The sequence below is a fragment of the Penaeus monodon genome, chromosome 39, assembly GCF_015228065.2.
Source record: "Penaeus monodon isolate SGIC_2016 chromosome 39, NSTDA_Pmon_1, whole genome shotgun sequence".
NCBI classification, from domain to species: Eukaryota; Metazoa; Arthropoda; class Malacostraca; order Decapoda; family Penaeidae; genus Penaeus; species Penaeus monodon.
In genome coordinates, this window is record NC_051424.1 from 28,275,993 (window position 1) to 28,278,492 (window position 2,500).

General features: G+C 29.6%; 1 protein-coding gene across 1 annotated transcript in view; it reads left to right on the forward strand.

The window, feature by feature from the left end:
- Nucleotides 1–755: 755 nt before the first annotated feature.
- LOC119597537 (general transcription factor 3C polypeptide 1-like) overlaps nucleotides 756–2,500 on the forward strand; it is a 30,503-nt gene continuing 28,758 nt past the window's right edge. Inside the window, exon 1 of the mRNA XM_037947115.1 lies at nucleotides 756–934. Coding sequence (XP_037803043.1) covers nucleotides 925–934 — 10 coding nt within the window. The 5' untranslated portion in view covers nucleotides 756–924. The remainder of the gene's footprint in view (nucleotides 935–2,500) is intronic.

A 2,500-nucleotide genomic window follows, 5' to 3' on the forward strand; every position in this document is an offset into this window, starting at 1 on the left:
TATTATTATTATTATTATTATTATTTTATCATCACAATTATTACTGTTGTTATTATTTTCATCATAATTATTATTACTATCATATTATTATAATAATAATAATAATATTATTATAAAATTATTATTATTATTATTATTATTATTATTATTACTACTACTACTACTACTACTACTTCTACTATTATTATTATTACTATTATTATGATTGTTTTTATCATCAGCATTATTATTAACATCATTATTATTATTATTATTATCAATATTAATAATATTATTATTATCAATATTAATAATAATAATATTATTACTATTACTATTACTATTATTATTACTATGACTATTATTATTATCATTGTTATTATTGTTATTGCTATTTTTATTATTAGTATCATTATTATTATTATTATTATTCTGATTATTATTATTATTATGATGATGATGATTATTATTATCATTATTATCATCATTATTATGATGATGATGATGAAGACCATCATCATAATCATCATTATCGTCACCACCACCACCGTCATTAATCCCCAAATATAATTTTCTCTCATCAAAATTACCACCATTACCCTCCTCTGCAAACACTATTAACACAAATATCCACTACCATTCTTTATAACTTATAAACACCCTTTATCATCCATCCAATTTCACCTTTACGCAACCCGTACCTGAAAGTACCGAGAGGGAAAAATAATAAGAAAAAATCGACGTAACGCAAGCCGGAACTAAGACTCGGGTTTGTTATTGTTTACGTCCAGCGTGTGTTTCGTCAGCTTCTTGTGGAAGTGAAAATCAAGATGAAATAATGGTTTAAAGGATAAAATAAAGATAAGATGAAGATGAAATGAAGATGAAGTGAAGATTAAGTGATGGTGTAATGCTGAGTGGAATACGACGTGTGGTTTCATTTTCATGTGGAAGGGTAGGTTTTGGTTTTAAATAATGTGCTTAAGGTATGTCTTTAAATTTTTTAAGGAAGTTAAAGTGATGAAATGGCTTGGCATTTTGTCGTTTGATTGAATTAGTGCTGTGTTATATAGTTATATAAGATGCAGTTACCCTGGAAAAGGTCACTGTGCATTATAAGGCAGTGGTTTGTTTGGTTTGTAAATATATGATAGGTTTTGCTACATTTAATGTTCCTGTGAGGGAGGAGTGATATGTTTTTTTGGGAGGGAGGGGGGGATAAGGGGGCACAAATAATGTTGACTAAAATGTACTTGATTTCTGGACTGAACATAAATGTATACATGATATATGCACCTTTTGGGGAAAAAGTCCCAAAACCAGATTTAATATTTTCTCTGCCCAATGGTTTATTCACACATACCTAAACATGAGGATATCATGCGATCCCAAAAATCCAAACCTAACCTTTCCTAACTTCCATTTATTCCCTAGACTGGGGACAAACACCCCATACCCCTCTTTATTAGCACTTTATGCCAACTTATAGAAAATGGGCTTATAGAGAATGCAACGATAAGAACACTGGATATGTAAAGGCGGTAAATATGAGGCTGCCGCACCTGTGTTGTTTATTACTCAATTTCTTTATAAGACGGCAGTGTCTACTTCTCTCTATCTCTGTACATTACCCTTGGTAACATTAAACCTTCTAACTTGTTATATGTCTGCATTGTGTATTGACTATGTAGTAATCATGGGTGTGGCCGTGGCTAATGGCACTTGGCTGAAAAGTCAATAAACATACTCCACATATATACCTTGACAGATAAGAGAGTGGAATGGTTGAATATTTGACTGTAAACCTCCTAGTTACATCATCATTGTTTATGCATTACTGGGACTAATATGCAAACATCACATAACAATCCAACTGGGTCTGAATTACAACAGTTAATTGAATTTTGTGAAGCCTCAAGCAACAGTATTACCATCTTACTTATGATTGTCTTGTTGATACAATGGTAGGTTTCAGTGGTTTTCATTTATAGATTAATTGAATGGCAAAGATTTTAATATGACTTTTTTTTTCCTAAACAAGTACATATATAGTAAAACAAAAGCATGTTAGTTGACTATTTTTTATTGAAAGGTGAAATTTGAAGCAACAGTGTTAGTATTAGGTTTATGTATTGAATAATATCTTTGTTTTCAGTTTGTGCGAATGTTACTAGAAAGAATATAGTCTAGGGCAGTGTCATCCTATCTAATCATGTAGGATTTTATTCCTTAACTCCACCACTAACATGAAATGGTATTAAATTTTCACTGGTATATATACACACTTCATACTCTGGAACACTTCATACTTAGAGCATATAAGATAGATGTTATATTTACTACTGTCTACTATAGAACAATAATAGAATAACCTTTATATATTAGTGCCATAGGAGTGTATTTAAACCTAGCTGTATGATTTATGAAAATATCTAATATGATTTAATTTTATAAATTTTGTATTGGTATATCTTGTTTTGATAATTATATGTATCTACCAGATTCATTGTATTGTTTACAA